At 40.1% G+C, this 19154-nt stretch overlaps 1 protein-coding gene across 5 annotated transcripts in view; it reads right to left on the bottom strand.

Moving 5' to 3' along the window:
* LOC119738683 (WASH complex subunit 2-like) overlaps positions 1-19154 on the bottom strand; it is a 66701-nt gene that overhangs the window by 36489 nt on the left and 11058 nt on the right. For all 5 annotated transcript variants that reach the window (XM_038213603.1, XM_038213601.1, XM_038213605.1 and 2 more), the window contains exons 4-11: positions 16304-16369; positions 15635-15814; positions 12984-13077; positions 11746-11807; positions 9854-9931; positions 7363-7437; positions 4927-4993; positions 809-934 (exon numbers count right to left, since the gene is read on the bottom strand). In XM_038213603.1, coding sequence (XP_038069531.1) covers positions 809-934; positions 4927-4993; positions 7363-7437; positions 9854-9931; positions 11746-11807; positions 12984-13077; positions 15635-15814; positions 16304-16369 — 748 coding nt within the window. The remainder of the gene's footprint in view (positions 1-808; positions 935-4926; positions 4994-7362; positions 7438-9853; positions 9932-11745; positions 11808-12983; positions 13078-15634; positions 15815-16303; positions 16370-19154) is intronic.

The raw sequence follows: 19154 nt of genomic DNA, 5'->3' as shown, positions 1-19154 counted from the left end.
TGTTCAAATGAAGTGTGACAAAGATTTTTTTTATAATTGTTCGTCCCCTATTACTAGTGACTGGACTTATGAAATGACTTGTGATTTATACCAGTGAACAGACGTTCTTACGATAGAGTACCTCACCTGAAATGCTATGTTCCAGACTAGGCAAAAATTATTTAAACCCTTCAAGTCTTAACTGTGGCCATTGAATCTGAATAACTAAATGTGCACTTTCAGCAGTGTACTTTAATTTGATGGTTCGTTTCATTTTAACCTGCATGTGTTTATTACAAGTGGGTTCTCAGCTTCAAGTTTAAGACTTTGATTCAGTCTATTATCAGCCTTCAGGCTCCTGAAAGTCTTTTCTAACCCTAAATTTCCCAGTGTAAACTCAACTCAGATTTTTATTAAAGGTAACCTCCATCTGGACTGAGTAACAATACAGAACAAAACAACAAAAGCTGGATCTTCTTTAAATAAGCTCGATCAGAAATATCTCGGAAGCTGCGGGCCAACAAATCTGTGTTCATGCCTGAGTCACGTGATTGTGCCATGTAATTTCTAGAAGGAATATTATTTTGAGCAAAAAAAATCAGGGTTTTTTACTCCAGTGACCCCACGCTGACCTTTGACCCCAGTTTGGTCATGCGACATGTTGGGGCTGGGCTACTGATACTTTTGGCAAAGTTTGGGATGAAATCAGTCAAAATATGTAGGAGCAATAGACATTGTCAAAGTTTGTTACTAACTAAGCTGCTATCCTGCATCTAAAATTAGCAGCAAGCCTAAGGGTTGGGCCGACATGTACAAGATCCTCACTCACCGCTCGCCTTGGATGCAGACCTCCTCTTTCCGGCCTTGTCTTTGTCTGTTCCCTTCTTCCTCTTCTTGCCCTTACTAGAGGTCGACGTTCCGCTGACCTCTGAGATCGTCCGATCCCGCTTGGTCTCTGCATCGATGAGGGTAAAGAAATGAGTGGTTAGGCTACCTGTGTTGAACTCAAGCCGTCGGTGGATGCTACGTAAGGGAACGCCGCTGCGCGTACGGCGGGAGGCCCCCTTGCACAGCCGGCAGGATTCGCGGTCGCAGTGGGGCCCGCAGGATTTTTTCGGCATGCTCTCTTCATCAGTTTCTGATACGGTTAAGCAGAAATGGCCATCGCATGCAGTCACCATGAATGTGCGATTGCCGACAGGAATTTCTTCCATGCAAAGTTGGTCGTGGAACTCTTGCCCAGTCCAAGAGTTGAAGAACGGTCTGTGACTGCGAGTGCTCCTTTAAGGGAACCCATGAAAGTTTTCAAAGTGGACTTGGTTCCATCAAAACCTTTTCAAGAGATTACTGATGGCAGATTGATTCAAAGCCAAGGGTGGGCCCTTAAGCAAAATGGCCTTTGAGTTTCCTTCTGGCCGACTTGACAAAGTTGCAGTGACGAAAACTGTTCCTGACTTGAACTGGTTCGTGGTATTTGGGGCAAGTAGCAATTTCTAAAAATAACAATAGTACTCCAGGAAATACTGGAACATCACCAAGTCATCATCAGCTTATTTTAAAGACAATAAAGCCTCCTTCCTTTTCCTCCGTTTCAACAACTCTTTCGACAACTCTTCTCAATTGTAAATTACACTGATTTATAGAAATCCACGCCGGATCTTCTAAAGCTGATCCATCCACGAATGTACTTTCAGAAAGTCACATCAATCAATCGCACAAACTCTATATCTCCAAGTTTATTCTGGCAGATTCCTTTTTCAAGCGTATCTCTGAACATCAGGATAAATCCCCAGCAATCATCGTTTCCCGTTGAACATTCACAATTCCTCTTACAAATGTGACAAACAGCAGATTCCAAAACAGGTCCTCCAGTAAATTTCCTCAGAACAAGAAAGCACCAGTGCTCATAGTACTGATTTCAATGGCTACAACCCTTCGTGCAGCAGCTAATGTAAAAACGACCTGAAACTGAATCTTGAGGAAGTTGGTGCAAGAAGCTATTCTGGGAGTAAGATGTTGAAGATTTTTGAAAGAGGGTGGGCGACTTCTTCAAAAGAGCTTATAGTTTTTCTAACCCTGACTGATTTTCATCAGTTTTGCAGTTAACCAGTTTGAAAGGTAGCAAGCGAATTTTCATCTTTAACCCTTCATCAAGTTAAGGGACAAGAGTTATTGCCATCTTTATTTTAACACCACACATAGCCAGTTTCCTGTCATTTGGCACACAGGGTCACACCTGGGGACGCAATGGAACAGTCCACCTTCAACATTCTCAGAAAGGAAGTGTGCTAATAATCACCGTTTGAAGTCATATCCACATGTTTCGGGGGGGGGGGGGGAGATAAGTCGGGTTTGTGTTAGTAAAGTCACTAAGGCTCTATCCAACAAGATTTTTCTCTGCAGCTTAAAATATATTGGTCACTTGATTCTGTAAATTCCATTCCTTTGACAAGGGTGAAGTATGTGATGCGATCAAGCTACATGAGTCGTTTGTCGGAATTTTCATTTGGAGAAACAGCCAAAATAGGGCCACTTCATCACATCACTTCATCACATCTCTTGGTGTTCCGACTGCCATAATTTTTGAACTACAGATGGTACAAGCATGCGGTTTTCACAGCAGTAATGCTGAGATTGTGCTCTTTTCAAATCTGTAATAAAAAAAAATTTGACCAGGGTCGACAAACAACTCACTTAGCTTGATTGCATCACATATGTGAGAGTGTACACACTATATACATGTACATGACAGTTCACGGGGTAGATGCATTTGTAGGTTGACGACTTCATGTAGTTCTAGCTATGTAAGTCAAGCCTCTGCAAGCTTGAGGAAAGTTATGCCCTGTAACTATTTCTTTAAAGGGAAAATACAACATTTGCAAACATCAAAAAATAAAACTACCGAATCATTTTGAAATACCTTGCTGGACTGTTAGTGAATGACAGTGTAAAGCATCCTGTAAAATCATGGCACCTGGTATACTGTCATTTTCAAGAAAAGTGGTATTTTTGTATCAATTTCCAACGCTGATCGGCTGATCAGCGTTGGAAAAACTGGCTTTTTTTCAAATACTGGCCCCAATTGACCATCGCACTTGTTTGCAATCGATTACACACCTATGAACGGTTACAAGCCAGCTAGACTGGTTCCCTGACCTTACAATTCCCCAATGTATGTAAACTGCTCTGTTTCTTCTGATATGGAGTCAGGGAACCAGACTACAGGAAAATGATGGTTTTTCTTGGTTTTTATAGCATTTTCGAACCCAAAACCTCAAAAAAGTCAGTGTAACTACCGGTATATTTGCTATATATTTCCAACCCCCCAATTCCATCCATTTCTGAAAATTACAGCAAAAGCAAATGATGTATATTCCCTTTAAAGGCCTAAAGGATCGTTTGCATTTATCCCCAAAGTAACCTACCAAATTATTATCAAAAAACTTATTTGGAATAAGATCGTCCTGGTACTAAACACCCCATGAAATTATTCTGTCTGGCTTGCTGTCATTAGGAAGAAATCAAAAAACGTATACATGTAGGGGATTTCCAACGATCAGTCATTTGACCGATTTTTGGAAATTAAGAGTGCTGTCGACGAAATCGTGTTCGTGATCAAAACGTTGTGCATGGTTTTCTCGAAAAATGAAATATCCACTGAGCTGAAACTTCAACAGTTTTTTTTTTTTTTTTTTCAACAAATTCGTTTTTGGATTTTAAACAGAGTTATGATTGAAAACCAACAAAATACACGAATAGCAAATGATCCTACATGCCTTTAAAAGGGGATGCTCCCACTGGGACTTTAGGAACAAGTAATGTCCCAAAACGTGTAAACCTCAATATTAGGTTTTGCCTTTCACCATCTTAACAAACATTGCTTGAAGAAAAAAACAATATTAGAAATGCCACAAATTCCACCTGTCAAGCAATTACATGTCATTTTGTAGTTCACTGCCTTGGAAATTAAGTTCAATGATCCATTGAAAATGGGCATGTTTACTAAAATTTACTAAAACTTGGCAAGTTTACTAGAAACTTTCAACCTTTCTCTGCAAGCAGGGCCTGCGGGTACGTGTGAATAAGTATCTACGTGTACAAGGGTCTTAAACTGGGGCAGTACAACGAAGCACCAATTAGTCAAAGGTGGAGCACAAATTTCCACTGAAGCTGGGTTGGCACACATTGACTTCCCCCCTTTCCTGTCACTGCAGCCTAGATTTCAATTATACCCAGGTGGCCCGGAAACTTGAAAAGAGTGGAATGTTTTGAGGCAAAATACACATGAAGGCAATGTGTTTCTCTCGGCTACTGAAATATAAATTATATTTTCCGGAGGAAATTTATTGAAACACTAGGACTACGTGCTTGTTAAAATGCCAACAATGAGATTAGTTTGTGATAACCTGCATGTACATGTACATGTGTACATGTACATGTGTACACGTACATGTGTACACGTACATGTGTACACGTACATGTGTACACGTACATGTGTACACGTACATGTGTACACGTACATGTGTACATGTGTACATGTGTACATGTGTACATGTGTACATGTGTACATGTGTACATGTGTACATGTACAATTATTTACACTCACATGCACATGTACATGCACATGTAGTTTGTGATGAGCCACGTCTATGTATGCATCTACATGTACATTCACGTGTACACATGTGCTACTCAGAATGCTGAGCATATCCTGCACGAACATCTGTCACAATCTAACATATGGTTTGGATTTCTTTCAATGGATTCCGCATTGTGCAACCCTGACACTATCATTCTAATGTCCCAAATTTGTCTGTTTGCGGGCAAATTTTGTGCACATTTAAAAAGAATGTGCAGTAAGTTGCTTCATTCTGGTAAACGAGAGACACTGGTAATTTATGAAAATTATTTTTGTAGTCATTTTTTTGACTACAGGACTACACTCACCATCATCAACCCTTGACGAGGGTGCTGCGCCAATCCGTGCTGCCAGCTCATTGGTGAATGCTCCACCCTGAAAACACAAGAGGTTAAAGGTCAGATAGATAACTGGTGAAATTGAAATAGAAAATTGAATACAAGCAGACAGAATGCATGATTCTGAACCAATTACTCCAGAAGGACAAAATTATTGTTTTAGTTAGAGGGTGATTTTGTTTTCATTTTTTTCCCTTCTTTAATTAATGAAAACATAGTAGCACCTTTCTGTTGTCAATACTCAACATAGAATTTAGAACATTTTTAATAAATTTTGAAGAAAGTTTATTGAATTGAAGACAGAGCTGTGCACCAAACTTGTTCGCAAAAATAGTTTTATCTGAACGCTCAGCCCACGGGAAACTGTGCCTGGCCGAGATTGGTTCAGGGTTTTTGACCTGTACTTGTATTTTCTTAAACAAGAAACACTTTCCTGACTTGCACACACTTGAATTACATGTATATCCATATGTTGTCAATGGAAAGGATGGAAGCGAAGAAAATGAACATAATAGGCTCAAGTTAGAAGGATGTGAGTCAAAACACACCCATTTCCACATGGCTGCAACATGAACACGAACATTTGGATCATGTTACATGTTACATGTAAAACCCTGTGACTTCTCAAAAACACTGTGAAGTTATGTTCCCACTATCAAGATACCCGGGAAGAGGAAGAGGGATGGCCATAACAAAAGCAATTTGATGATTAATCCTGTCAAAGCTGACAACAGTTTAACAAAATTTAAACAGATGAATATTAAAATATACACAAACATTTAAATTTACCTACCACAAGCCTACATCAATTATTTTAACAAAATGATTATCAATTCAAGATGAAGGCATAAACCACGCCTTAGATTTACCGGGTAGATGTCTTACTGGTAGCAACTCCTCATTTTGAAAATGTCTGTTTTTTTAAAAGTACTGTACATATTGCAACACATACCCTTCATATGCACATGTCAGGTAAGCCACCTTTCCATATGTTGCATTTTCATCTGTTTTGTTCATATTGTAGTTAGCCCTACGTGTATACTTGGTATAATCCTAAATATGCTTGGACACAAAACAGAGTCAGTTTGACGCAGTGGTTCTTTCCTCGCCTTGTGGCCCTGGCTCGATTCCTGCCCAAGTCCACATGTGGATTGGGTTTTCAGTACCTACCTGATTCCGTGGGTTTCCCCCAGACTATTCTTCTGGGGTTTTCCTCCCACATCTAAAAACTGTGTTTTCTTCATTGTCTTCTCTCTACAGATTTCTCCAGGTTTGCAAGCTACAGTGCCTAGGGTGCTTTTGAGGAATCCTTGGTTTCATAATACCAGAAATAAAATCAATCAATCACATCCCAAGTACACTGCTGTGACAGGACATCGGATGCCAAAGGAAATATATTCCATATTCATTTTCCAAAGGTTCAGCTGCTCCTAGTGAACCATTAAATTCCTTCCTCCAAAAACTATTCCTTCCTCCAAAAATTTCACACCCTCTCTCAGGTTATATTTAAATCTCCAACTTCCTGTTTACTGATGTTCCAATCTTTCTGCTCAGGCACCAAGTAATGCTGATAGTAACACAGCAACAGGTACCACAAAGTCTAGACTTGCGGCGCGACCTTGTCATATGAGGACAGCAACGCCCTCTCTGCTTCTTAAATTTCACTTTTTGCTATTCCCTGTGACTATTCTTCCTTCCGTCTGGTCCAAAAGTACATGAACGTGTAGAATGCACATCCCAAACATGTACATACCAGTGTGAATACTGCAATGTAGCTGACCCCACATAAAAGGTCATTAGAGCAATGGCACACTGCTGTTCTCTGACTTTATATTTGAGGGACTGTGGAAGTATTCAGACAAAACCTGGAATAATAACATGGTGCTTATTTTATAACGCTTTATATCAAAGGTCTCAAAGTGCTTCACAATTATTACCCATGTTAATCAGGCCATGGGACCAATTTCTGTGGCAGCTGGAGATCAGCGCAATCTGGTCTCTACCTACACTGGTACCCATTTATACTCCTGGGTGGAGAGAGGCAATAGTTATAAAGTGTCTTGCCTAAGAACACAAGCACCATGTTTCCTGTCAGGGTTTGAACCCACATACCACAACACCTGAGTCGAACACCATAACAATTGGACCACTGCGTACCTATGGAAGCCATTGGTTAACAGCGGCAGCCGCTTCCCATAGACTTGTCTGTTATTGCCAGCCGCAGCAAAGTGATTTGGACACGACCTTTCACTCACTGATCCAATGATGTTCCTAAAGGTTACGACCTTTGTATATTTGTTTGTGACAATGACTCCAGTTAGGTAGCATGACTTCCTAATCCAGACTGTCCCTGGCGACCAGGAAATTCTCATTTGTTCATCATTACACACGTAGATTTGAATGTACCTTTGGTTTTTCCTCCTCTTCTTCATCTGATGACTTCTCTCCCTCAAAGAGATCGTTTTCTGACTCAGAATTGCCCTACAAATTGAACAAGTAAAAAAAAAAAGACAAAATGAATGCAAAAATTAAGATAAGTTAAGTTCCTGATGATACATATTTGAATTTAAGTGTCAAATTGTGTCCCAAGATTTCACAAAAAGTTGTTGAATACTCCATTCAATTTTTACCATGATCGTAACATTGTTAATACTCCTCTGGTATTTTCTCAGTACAATAATACATATGTATCCGTTTAATTTCTTTTTCTTTTTTATCTGTTCTTTTTCTCCAAGTTATCAAATTTGAAATTCAATAATCAACTTGTGCTCTTCAGGCAGTGGCAAAGCATGAAACCCTTCTACATTTATAACTAAGTAAGACTAGTTTGCAGAATAGGCCTTTTCACACTAGAGCCTCTCAACCAGGGTTGAACTGAACCCAGTGCTGCCCAGGGTTGATTGGTTTATTTTTCGACCCCAAGTTCAACCCCACATCGGTAACCCTCGGTTACAACCAGTGTTGTAGTCGAGACCGGATAGTCCGAGACCGAGACCAAGACCGAGACCTGAAGTTTCGAGACCGAGACCGAGACCGAGACCAGCCCCTTCAAGGCGGACCGAGACCAAGACCGATATGGTCCGAGACCGAGACCGAGACCGAGACCGCTGATAATAAATAACAATAATCTAAATAAAAATCAAGACAAATACATGTAATTATAGTTGTAAGTTGTAACCTTTCTATTCACGAAGATAACAGACAAAATTTTGACCAGTGGCAGTGTTGACAAATTGATACATGACACCTTACTTGAGCAAGAAGTAGTTACACTTAAAAAATATGGGGTTTGATATGTTGTCTGCACACAATCTTGACAAAAGTAAAAAGTTAGACGTAGATGTTTCATCTGTTATAGGAACTCGGATCCTATCCACAGTATCCCCTTGGTTTCAGCTATGACTTCTAACGGATATTTAAAGATGCAATTTTAATTTGACGTTGCGCCTTTTTTTTCTAAAATAAATATAGGACTTAACTTCTACCAATTAAGACTTGTGTACTCGATTTTTAAAAATGGGAGCTAGAAAATTTTGAATTATTTTTTAAAATTTTCGTCTTGGAATATGGACTTGTAGGCCTACATGTAGACCCACAAGTTGCGAGGTGGTAGCCAGATATGGATTAAAAATAAAAAAATTCTGACAGGGATTTTAATTTTTGAGGAATAATGGGGGTACTTCAAATGAGCTGCCAGAAAATGGAGTCTCATTATACACTCTCATGGCAACAGTGAGTGGTAACTGGTAAGAGTGTGCGAATTCAATGCTGAAAAATCAGGTAGGAACATTTACTTTTTCTTCAAAATACTGCCACAAATTAAAAAGAAAAATTGTGTGGGGTCAAAAATGTCACTAATTTGGAGCACCTCATTTATTTTCAGAATACAAAAAAATGCAAGTGATTACGCCCACAGGGGTGGGCTAAACTACACAATCCCCGAAAATGGCAGGCCCTTATTGCATAAATTGTTACAAGGTTATACTGTGCTTTATGTGCCCGACTCAAATGTCGAGTAAATGCCGAACTTGTTACGATTCTTCAGTGACTGGTACTGCTGCAGCTTTACATGTACTTTGGGGACTTTCCAACGTGCAGTCCGAACCAACCACGATATATAACGATCATTAACAAGCTTGACAACATGATCTACGGGATAGCAAATGTTTTATCTATCAACAGTACTGAACGAAGTGAACACAAAGTAATCGATCGAGCTGTAATTGCTAAATATTGCCGGTCTCGACCCGAGACCAGCCAAAATATCGAGACCAAAAGGGACCGAGACCGAGACCAAGACCGAGACCACAGCTCCCGAGACCGAGACCGAGACCGAGACCAGCAGAAAGTGGTCTCGAGACCGGTCTCGAGACCGAGACCGGTCTCGAGACCTACAACACTGGTTACAACTGTTTTGAACCCTGGCAAGGTTTCATCCCGGGTTTAAAATATTGACCCTGGTCTGGAGCAGGGTTGAGTTCAACCCGGGGCAAAATCAATCTCAGGGTTGACGCAGGGTTGACTCAGGGTTAGCGCAGGGTTGACGCAGGGTTGACGCAGGGTTGGCGCAGGGTTGAACATTTTCCAGTGTGAAACGCCACATGTTTTCAACCCTGCGTCAACGCCTTGTCAACCCTAAGATTTGTCTAGTGTGAAAAGCCCTATGGGAGGGGGGGGGGGTTAACTCCAACTCCTTCTCCAAAAAGTGCTTGCTCAAATCAAATAACTACTATAACTAATCCTGAGCTGCATCACATGTCATGAGTGCAGCAGGCTATGCTTTGATCGGCTGGCATCTGTCTTACTTCCATAATGCTGGAAAAGACAATGAGTACTGCTATTTCAGCCATGATATCTCACCCATGTCTGATATTAAGTTTGATCTTGACTCACGTACCCTTTCTACTTGAGATGGTTTCTTTTTCGTAGTAACATCTGACTCGGTTTCAGATTCAGTTTCAGTCTCGTCAGTATACTGTAAACCAAAAAGACAAGTAGAGTTAAATATGTTTTGTAATGAACGAATTTGTTGAGTCTTTTTTAATGAACGAATGAATCTTCATGTGCAGTCTGCATATCAACAGATCAAGGAGAGAATGCAAAATACTGTTGTACATTTACCTGATTTTAATGTTTCAGGTTTTCTTGTTCATGAATAGCGATGAGCAGTAAAGTGGGATACACTGTCTCCAAATATAAAACCCAATGTTCATTCACATATTTAAGTTTTAAGTGGTTTTATAACTCCACGCCCCTCCCATCTCCTTCAGAACTTCATTTAATGGCCAGCACAACTGACTGTGTAATGTGTGGAATCTGACTAACTCTGAAAGTTGCTACTATTACAGTATGGCAAGAGAAGTTATTTTACAATTTTTGTGGTAAATACCACACTTTGTCTTTTACATGTGATTTCAAGTAAGGCCACAAAAAAAAGTCTCCAGTTTCTGGTATGCGTGCGCGTCACCGTAGCCATGCGCGTTGGCAAAATGAAAAAGTTTTATTTTCAATGTACGATGATGTCTCAAAACCGCCAAACTCACTGGTTTGACTGGAATCCTGCTGCTGCACAATTCCAACGCGTTTTCAGACGGGGTTACGATCGAGTGTAAGCTTTATGTGGCCTCTCTGGATTCTCATATATTTTGCACAAAATTTAGTCTGGCACCATTTGCAGTCATCAGCTGACATGTGAAGAGAAAAAAAGTCAAAAAAAAAAAAAAAAAAAAAGCCGCGTCGCTGTACCACTTTTGGGGCAAAGCTCCATACCAGAAACCGGAGACTTTTTTTTTTTGGCCTAAGAGCATCACATGTACAAACTGCATTACCAAACAAACATCTTGCAGGAGTACTTGGACATATAAGTTGTGTACGTACAAGGCCTTGTCTATACAGGAAGCAACAGTGTCTGTTCTTGCAGACAATATAGTCTAACGTACATACAAACACAATTTGTGCTGATTGAGCTCAGGTAGAGACAAGGGGAAGGGTAGGGGGCAGACAGGGACCCTGAGGCAACCACACCTTGATGGTCAACAATTTGTTGTGTCTAACATTGCATGTATCTTGGGGTGATGTTTGAAGGGAATATACAACAGTTTGCAAACATAAAAGAAACAAATCTACCCAATTATCACGAAGTACCTTACTGGACTGTTGGTGAATGACAGTCTAAAGCATCCTGTAAATCATGGCACCAGGTGTGTTAACATTTTCAAGAAAAGTGGTATTTTTGTATCAATTTCCAACACTGGTCGGCCGACCAGCATTGAAAAAAAAACCTGGCTTTTTTCAAATACTGCTCCCAATTGATCATATTTAGTTAGTCCATGTTTTCTATGCAATCGATTACTCATGCAAATGAGTGATCTTTTGAGGTCTTGTGCACATGGTTACTCCCATCTAGTTTCCAATGTCATACTTCACTTTAGATATTTGGATTGCCTGTCTGAGACGGGTGCAGAAAAAGCAGGTTTTTAATCAACTTTGAAAAAGGTTTTCACAATGAAGTCATTTCTGGTGAGTTTGATGGCAAATCCTGAACTAAAGTCTATACTTGGAGCTTGAGTTAAAAAATAGTCAAACTGAGGTGCAATTCTGTAGTGGTTCACATCACATGTCAGTAACAACTGCCCAAATAGCCCCGCAGTAACACAGCCTGATCAGACAGAAATCAACATCCATGGGCATAAGAAACTCAAAGTGAAGGTAAGGACAAATAAACCTTGATAAGACACTTCGGTTTTCAAGTTCCAGCTTTCTGAATGTCCAAGTTAACCAGTTGCTTACCTCTGATTCAGACTCTGTTGTTGTCTTCTCTGAACCACTCACGGATCCTTCCTCACTCATTTCTGCAGAGAAAAATGTCATACCATCAAATGTAGATGAACAAAAGAATTCCCTGTATCTTCGGTTTGAACGCTGGTATTTTTTAACAATAGAACAGCATGATTTTTCAAATGGCTGCCAGTGGAGAGTTTGAATGGTTCAGCAGGTCCATGTACATTAATGCAGTGCTGTGTGGACTGCGTGTGTCGGCCACTTTTTACATGGCAATACATTTCCATGGCCTGAATATTGCTTCGTCAGTTAACGAAAGCCCTCTATTGGTTTGATGAGAGACACACTCTCATTACTTTGGCACTGAAAAACGCGAAAGTGCATGTACATGTATACAACAAGTCTGCCACAATCTTAGAAATTTAAAGTGTCAAGCCAGCGGCTGAAAGTCGATAACACGAATGCCCACTATCCTGAAGCTTTTGTAGAGCCCTGGGCCCAATTTCATAGCGCTGCTTAACAGCCGACTTTGTGTTTACCGTGCCTCCATCTATTTCATAGGGACCGTTAAGCAGTAAGCACAGCAAAAGCACGCTTAACCCCAGAAGAAACCTTTGCTTAAATCAGTGACGTAACAATAGAAATCTCCATGCGCGCGCAACCGTCAGCATGAAATAGTGCTTAAGCAGCAGCATGATTTTCTGCTATAGTAAGCACAACTTTTCTGCTTACTGTTAAGCAGTGCTATGAAATTGGGCCCTGGTGCTCGCATTAGCATTGTCCTACTGTAATTTAATAATAATAATAATAATAATAAAATTGCATTTATTATGTGCATATACAATAAAATGTTCTAATGCGCATTAGAAAATCTGAACAGTAGCTAAAATATTAAAAGTACGAATTCAAATTAAACATTAGTCTTAAATGTAAAAAACACTATATATTTTAGAAAACACTGTCAAAACACTGAAACTTAAAATTACAAAAACAAGACCTACATTTAAAAAAGGTAATAGTAAAACCTTATACGAATGCCTTTGTAAAAAGAAAAGTTTTAAGCTTCGTCTTAAAAACTGTTAGAGACTGAACAGACTGAATTTCAGGCGGAAGCTGGTTCCATAAGCTAGGAGGGGCTTGTGCAACTGCACGATCCCCCACAGTCTTTGTTTGCCGAAGGACTTTTAAAATTCATGCACAATAATCTTAAAGTGTTCTTCAAATAAAAACCAAAACCATGAACTTACCTTCCTCCGTGATATCGGCCACTCCGACGTTATCATCTTGCATGAAGGCCGGGCTGCCAATGAGGTATGGCAAGGCGCGATGAGCGTACAAGTCCTGCCAACGAGAAAGGAGAAAACAAGAATAAATATGTGTATGCTGTAACAGGTGGTATTAACTTGGCCGGGCTTCCGAGCGGATTACAGAGGATGCGACAAGACGGCCAACTGGCCCGGGTGTTGACGGACGAAGCAAGCCCTACTTCCTGGAGACACAAATGGCATTAGGGAATACCCCGTGTGGTTCTTCTGTAACAATCTTGGACTTCTGTCTTAATCCCAAACTATAAATAAACCGTGTTTTATTTGCCTTCCCTTAGCAACAGGGAAGGGGATGTGGATCATCTTATAAACAAAACAGATTCACCACAACTTTTTCACACAAGGCATTTTGTCTTGATTTTGATGCATGTGCGTGCTTGTTCCTTCGGCAAACAAGTACACGTACCGGTACACGCATGTTCTGTACAGTCTGAGGACAGCCAGACAAACAGAGAACAACAGATTCATTCTTGTCCTTGGAGAGAGATCTTTTGTTGAGAACGGTCCTCGCTCATACATTTGTATGACTGTGTGTTTATTGTCTCGTTATGGCCTTTTTTTCCACTTTTGATGCGCATACTGGATTTGCTTGCTTGAATTTGTAGGAACCGGAAAGGAAGAGCCAAACCATTATTACTTTACATGGGACTTGTTACCCTTTGAAAGTTGAAGTACACAGAATGCATTATTTTGTTGCAGCACAATGGTTGGTTTTGGAGTATTCAGGAAAATTTCCTGGCAAAACGGCCATACACAAGAGTTACACTTAATACTTTCTTGATGCATTACCTTTTACTCTCATTTATTTGCTAATTTTAAAGTTTACCAAGAAAATTGACTGGAGCGCGTTTTGAACCTGCGACCTCCGGATTGCTGTTCCAGTGCTCTACCAACTCAACTATCCAGCCCTATATCAGCAGTTCCCCATTTTGTAAAAGTCTTTTAAGTTATTATAATGCACCTAGTCAGTTTCCCTGTGTGGTACATTTGAAATTCAATTATTTTTTGTTGACCTAAATGTATGCGTTCTGGTTTATCATCCATCCTGCCTCGCCCCGTCCAGATTTCAGGTCAACCTAGTCAGTGTTACCCTGAGGCACCCTAGACAGCGTAAAAGTAAACTTCCCGAAGGTCCAACGCCCACCATAACAGGAAAAACATAGCGGAAATAGCCTCAAGCGACCTTCGAGTTCTTAGGGGTCAACCCCAAATCTAGCCAGACAGATGGGTCTTCTCCCATCTCCTTTTCAGGATTAAGGATTTTGGTTTTCGCCTCTGCAGATCAACGGGAAGGGCTTACTGACTACCAGAGTTTCTTTGATGGATTACTGGAGCGGACTTTCACTAATCTGGGAATAAGGCGGGCTTGCTTGAACATTTCCTTTTTGAAATTAGAGTATCTGCTGTTATAATGCTTGCACATATACCCCTGTACTTAGATGTCAGTTAAAAGTAAAAGGCATGATGTGGTATATACGGACGCCAATCCGCTCAACAGTGAACTCAGAAAGACTGCCAGCTTTGAAGACACTTAAGCATCATTACACTGCCCTCTTACTGGTCACCAGGAAATCACAAGTTACATGTAAAATCAAGCATGAGCTAGCCTTTCTTAAGTTTTCTCTTTTGACACATCAAGGTTATTTGAAAACTGAGTGACGAATGTGAACACAAGTAATTCATCAATGTAATGCATCATCAATATGAGAAAATTTCCACTTCTTTCAGCCCTCACTCATTGTGTATAACTTTTTTGCAAGTAAGCTGGACAAGACACGCATGCTTACGTAACATACCAAGTGTGGACATTCCCTTGGTTTCGTGTAGTTAAGAAAAACCAGTGAAAAAGATCATTTTTCTCAAACTGTGAAAACTCTTTTGACTCAATTTTTTTTCTATGATCCCCATTAGTGTTTCTCTTCATTTTGCCACAGATAAACCTAACCCAAAAATGCCTCTAAACCTGTTTTCCAGAAATGGGGAAACACTGTGTGGACTTGCCCAAGTCCACACAACGTCGCCTCTACCTGGTTTATGTGGACCTCTTTTGTTCGGAAGTCCACACAGTGAATGTAATGCCTACCCAGTACACTCCACACGGAGTGCAATAGAGGTTGCAAAAGCTGATCAGAATCAACTCATAAGGACCCTATCCTGAGTGAAAGCACAAGTCACCTCAACTGCTTTTCAGAGGATTGATATTGTTAACTTGTTACTTCTTAGAGTGTGTAGCAGTTCACCCTGTTCAAAATATATTGAATGTCCATGCAAGTCAATGGGGAGCATTTGCTTTCGGCAAATGTTGAAGTGTCTTAGGGGTCTCAGCCCATTTTTTATAACTCTGCTAACCAAAGAATTCTGCACTTACAATAACCATTCTGCGCTTAAAGAAATTCTAGAGTTACGGGATTCACACGTGTGCACAAGGCAAAATGCTTTGCTAATCCACAAATTTCTGCCATATTTGGCTATACTTAACTTTATACAGCAAGCTGAGCCATTAAAATGGGCCACAAAAAAGCAAACTTTCAGAATTGCTTTAGTGGGGTAAAAAAAGAACCGGCCCTACTCACCTTTGGTTCCAGAATGGGCTCGACAACGGCTCTGTAGGTAGCATCTTCCTCTTCCGAGTCGGAGTTCGCTACGTTAGCATCCAGCTGCTCAAAGGCTGAGTCCAGGACATCGATGCCCAGGTTAAGGGCCTTGATGACCCTAGGGATGACCTCGGCCTCACGCTGCTCTCTGGTCTTGGTCTAATTGGTGAAAAAAAAGTGATGGTCAAGAGAGATTTTGAGCAAATGGGCCCTACAATGGGTACTACACAGGCAAACTTCATAATTGTAGATACACCTATTCGGACTAGCATTCAGATGTTGCACCTAACCATGCTAACCAGAATGTACTTGGATATGTACAGTCAACCCAGAATTTGGTTTCAGACAGGAAAATCTAGATGCTTATTTTCAACATCAGTTGATCTTTTGCATGTGGTTGCTCCTTACTGTTTGAAACGACCAACTCAATTCAAATTTTCAGAATATTAGTCCGGCTCAACTCCAGAACATGTAGAATGCCAATCTGACATGGGTTTAAGTAAATTACAGTTATCATGGGCATGATTTAAAAGAGTATTTGTTTGCAATATAGTAATTTCATGGAAAGAGCTAATTGTCAACAGCAAACCAATACATTGGTCAAACCGTTATAATTAGCATTTTGAGTATTGAGCCAAAGCCTGGTACCTGGTCTTCTTTCTTGCTTGCCGCATCTGGTTTCTGGTCTGTCTCCTCTGAATCATCATACACTCGCTATTACAAAGATAAAAAAGAAAACAAATGCTTCTTTCAACCGCCTTATTGCTTTACAGAGCAGTGCATAACCAAGTTTGTTATGGGCCTTATGCAACGAGTTGGCCATTTTTGTCGAGTTCCTTGAATGTACATCATTAATTGTTAACTGTTGAATGGGATGGCGCCAGACTATTTATGCAGGCATAATGCAGCCTTATTTTACTGTCATTTTTTTTTAAAACTGGCTTTTAACATTAGGGAATGTTTAATTACAAATTTTAAATAATTCATTGAAGCAGACTGGAATTTAGTTATTAACTTGCTTTCATTTCTCTTTGCAAGTACCAAACATTAAGATTTTACCTCACACAAATTCAATATGGCCGACTCATGCATAAGGCCCATAGCGTGTGCTTGGATACTGTAATTTCATTGGTCTAGGATGGCCATGTGTCTGGACAATACAAATGCATGTCACACACTGAGGATGATATCGCACTGCGTTCATTACGCGCATTGCGTGGCATGTGGAACCTGCCGGCGCTAGCTTTACGCAATGAGAACTGCAATGCAAACGCTCAGTCTCATGTCTGGCAGGACATCAAAACCTTCAGTTATCAAAGATTACATCGCAGTGGTTTCATTTATTTCTCACACAGTAAATTACATCCAATATTGTTTTGAGTTATTGGCACGATATAACAAAACAATTGTTGACTGCTGTGATGTGGGATATGCTGTTTTACATCCCATTGGAGCGCATAGGACCCTCTGCGCGCATAGCACCCTCGACGAAAAAAGGCTCTCTGAAAGCCATAGCTAAAGCCTTCTCATTTGGTTAGTGGTAAACACTGAGAGCAGGATTCATCTTTGCTTTCCAATATGGTGCACACCAGTTACTAAGGCCTGCCTAAAATGTCCTTTAGCTCTACCAAAAGCATTCACTTCTTTTTCTTTTCTTGCTGACATAAAATTCTCAAACACAACACCATATTTGTGACCCGCTCCACAAAAATGAGTCTGTTGTGGCAAAACCGAAATTTTGAGTTAACTACATTAATAAAATGGCAATGAAATAAGCTTTCCTTTGGTATATCATGGGCCTCTCTAGGCCATTTGGTTGCACTGTTGTGCCTTTTTTAATTCTGTCAAGTTTTTGCAAAGCAAGAAATGTCTCAATGAAGAAAAAAGGGTTTAAAAATTACAAATACACTGTAACTAACCAAGAAAAGCACCAAAACTCATAAATTTGTTAGTCTTTTTCTTACAATATTTAAATTTCTGTGTAAGATATCTGAACTAAAACTATCAAACAACCAAAATAAAACAAAAACAAAAAATCCAAAAAAAGGGGTAAAAGCTGGAATTCAAGCTATGCGACATCAGACTCATTTTTGCAGAGCGGGTCACATTTAACCCCTTATTACAGTATTTTATACAAACTGTCGACTCAAATCAAGTCAACCGCACTAATCAATCCTTGTAACTCAATTTGATTGATTGTCATGAAATTAGTCACTGAACAATGCCGAACATCCCCACACACCCATTCATAATGTTCTGCTGAGAAAATCCCCACATGCACATTATGTACCACACGCCCAGCAACAAATGATAACCGACAACCAGGAAAGAATTCATTTACTGCGGTCTTGCGTGACAATGAAAACTTCCAGCTTAAGTAACAAAGACAACAACAAAAAAGGGAAGGAAAGAAAAGATCAGCACGTTTAAAATCCAAGCCCCGGGTTGGACAGTTGTCTGGAGGGAAGTTTCATCAATGGATGAGAGATCTGGAGATAGGAGGGGAGGGGGGGGGGGGGGGGGGGGTGTGAGAGGAGTTTTAGCAAGGAAGGATGCTGCATCAGTGGGGTATTAGGAGTAATAAACAGAGGGGGGAAATGAGGAGAGATGGAAAGACTGTCAAATTTGTCCCGGTTCAGAGTTAATCCTGATGCCCAGACTATCCACCACCCTTGGGGCAAAGTGAAGTGTTACAAGTGTGCCATACCGGTACATGTACATGTAGAACACCCATTCATCAGTTTTAATTTGTACTATAAGTTTGTGCCATTTTGTTGGGCCAGAAAAAAAGTTGGTCTAAAATCCATTTCCTTTTTTTAGGAAAGATTTAGTAAACTAAAATTCTGGTTAAATGCCAGTCAAGTTGTGGACAATGTGTTCAGTATAATTTACAGGTTTGCGAAAAAATTCCCCGCAATATTTCTGCAGTGAAGTTTTCAGTATTGGTGTTATCAAGCAGTTCCTAATGAAAAGTTAATGCAGAATTTCTTCCGGACAAAGTGAAATATTCTTCATCCTGAATTGCGATGGGCCCTGAAATTTTTTTTTATTGTTTTATTTTTTGGCCTTTTCCGTGTTCTAATGGCAATGGACTTGAGTGGTCATTTCAAAAATTCACACATGTATCTTGCACTTTATGTAGAACGAAAATTTGATGGTGAAAAATCATCTCTTTCATTTTTAAAGCATTCTTTTTCCCTGTACATCCACTATTACCATGTATGAATACTGAAACAATGGCAAACCCCAATAACTTTTAGAAGAGTAAGACTGAAAATATTCCAAAAAGTAGATTGAGAGAGATCTGAATTCCTTTCGACCCTTCGTCCATATAAATTTGTGTAGAAGTCTTGCGAATATACCAAGTGGAACTGGCGTCTGATTGCTTTGAAATTGCCAAAGAGTAAGACAACAAGCTGAACTATTTTATATACATGCATGACAAGAGACCTTGATGTACGTAACTCTCTCAAGCACACACAAGGAATCCTGAAATAAG

The sequence above is a fragment of the Patiria miniata genome, unplaced genomic scaffold, assembly GCF_015706575.1.
Source record: "Patiria miniata isolate m_02_andy unplaced genomic scaffold, ASM1570657v1 HiC_scaffold_3, whole genome shotgun sequence".
Lineage (NCBI taxonomy): Eukaryota > Metazoa > Echinodermata > Asteroidea > Valvatida > Asterinidae > Patiria > Patiria miniata.
Note: the sequence above shows the minus strand (reverse complement) of the source record. Positions and strands in the feature narration are given on the sequence as shown.